At 37.4% G+C, this 996-nt stretch overlaps 1 protein-coding gene across 1 annotated transcript; it reads right to left on the reverse strand.

Annotated features, from left to right (window-relative positions):
* Positions 1 to 293: 293 nt before the first annotated feature.
* Positions 294 to 983, reverse strand: LOC107578845 (endonuclease domain-containing 1 protein-like; the record flags this gene model as incomplete). The annotated part of the gene is made up of 2 exons (XM_016264751.1): positions 916 to 983; positions 294 to 788 (listed from the first exon to the last, which is right to left on the reverse strand). Coding segments are annotated over exons 1-2 (510 nt in total), but the record flags the coding sequence as incomplete, so codon positions are not given.
* Between the last annotated feature and the right edge of the window lie 13 nt (positions 984 to 996).

Here is a 996-nt window from a genome sequence, read left to right on the forward strand (position 1 = left end):
ATGTATAGAGTTCTGTCAACTCCCATGCTTTATATATGAAAAAAAAATTGTCACTTATGTACTGTATAATTGTGCACACACATGCAATAAGTCAGTGAGACAAGTCCCATGTGCCAATATTTGCAATTGCAAGCTTTATTAAAGAGAAAAGGCATGTGCTAGAATCATTTTTTAAATAATATTTTTTTCTTAGTTACCGATGAAATGATCATGTAAAGCTGTGATTCTGCTAAAGAAGGCTGTTCTCTGGTTGCATGTTAAAATTACATACAGTCATTGTAAAATAACTTCACGTTTTCCCTCCAGTTGTCTTTTAATAATTTTTGTAACTCCTCCAGGCTCTTAGGACGAGTAATCATATCATTAGTCATTTTGTTCTCGGCCCAGTCAGCTTTGGAGAGCATTGAGTTTCCTGAACTGTTGAAGCAGCAAAATGCCATCCACTTGTGAGAGGGAATATTCACTCTCTTATTCAGTGTATCATGGCCAGGCAGAGCTCCAGTCAACATGTAGGCTAAGATCTTCTTATTGTTCTTCTTGTCACGACAGTATTTATCCATCATATCTTTAATGTCTTGTTCTTTGCGAATCCAAATGCCTTTCTCTAAGTTGCTCTTCTGTGGAATGCTGTTGGTGAGTGTGAATGTAGACTTGGCAGTTTCTCGATCAGCTGCATAACGGACTGGAAATAAGTGACCGGCACTAATGTTTTGTTTGTTCTTGTCGTAGTCTCCAGTGCTAGCCTGATTGACGAATGGCTCATGCATCCCAGGACCTTTAGGTTCAAACTTAATAAAAGAAACACAGTCAACTTCATAAAATGAAGACGTAAAACAACCATTCTACATTATATATAAGATAGCAAATACATGAAGCGTTTCCATGCTACATTTGAGTCATTGTAAGAAACATCACCTGCGACTCGATCATCCAGGGAATTTTAGTTGGGTTCTTGTATTCTTGTATTCCGGTGTATTTATAAGCTGAGAAAAGAGG

This window comes from Sinocyclocheilus grahami, unplaced genomic scaffold (assembly GCF_001515645.1).
Source record: "Sinocyclocheilus grahami isolate Dianchi unplaced genomic scaffold, SAMN03320097.WGS_v1.1 scaffold12267.1, whole genome shotgun sequence".
Classification (NCBI taxonomy): domain Eukaryota; kingdom Metazoa; phylum Chordata; class Actinopteri; order Cypriniformes; family Cyprinidae; genus Sinocyclocheilus; species Sinocyclocheilus grahami.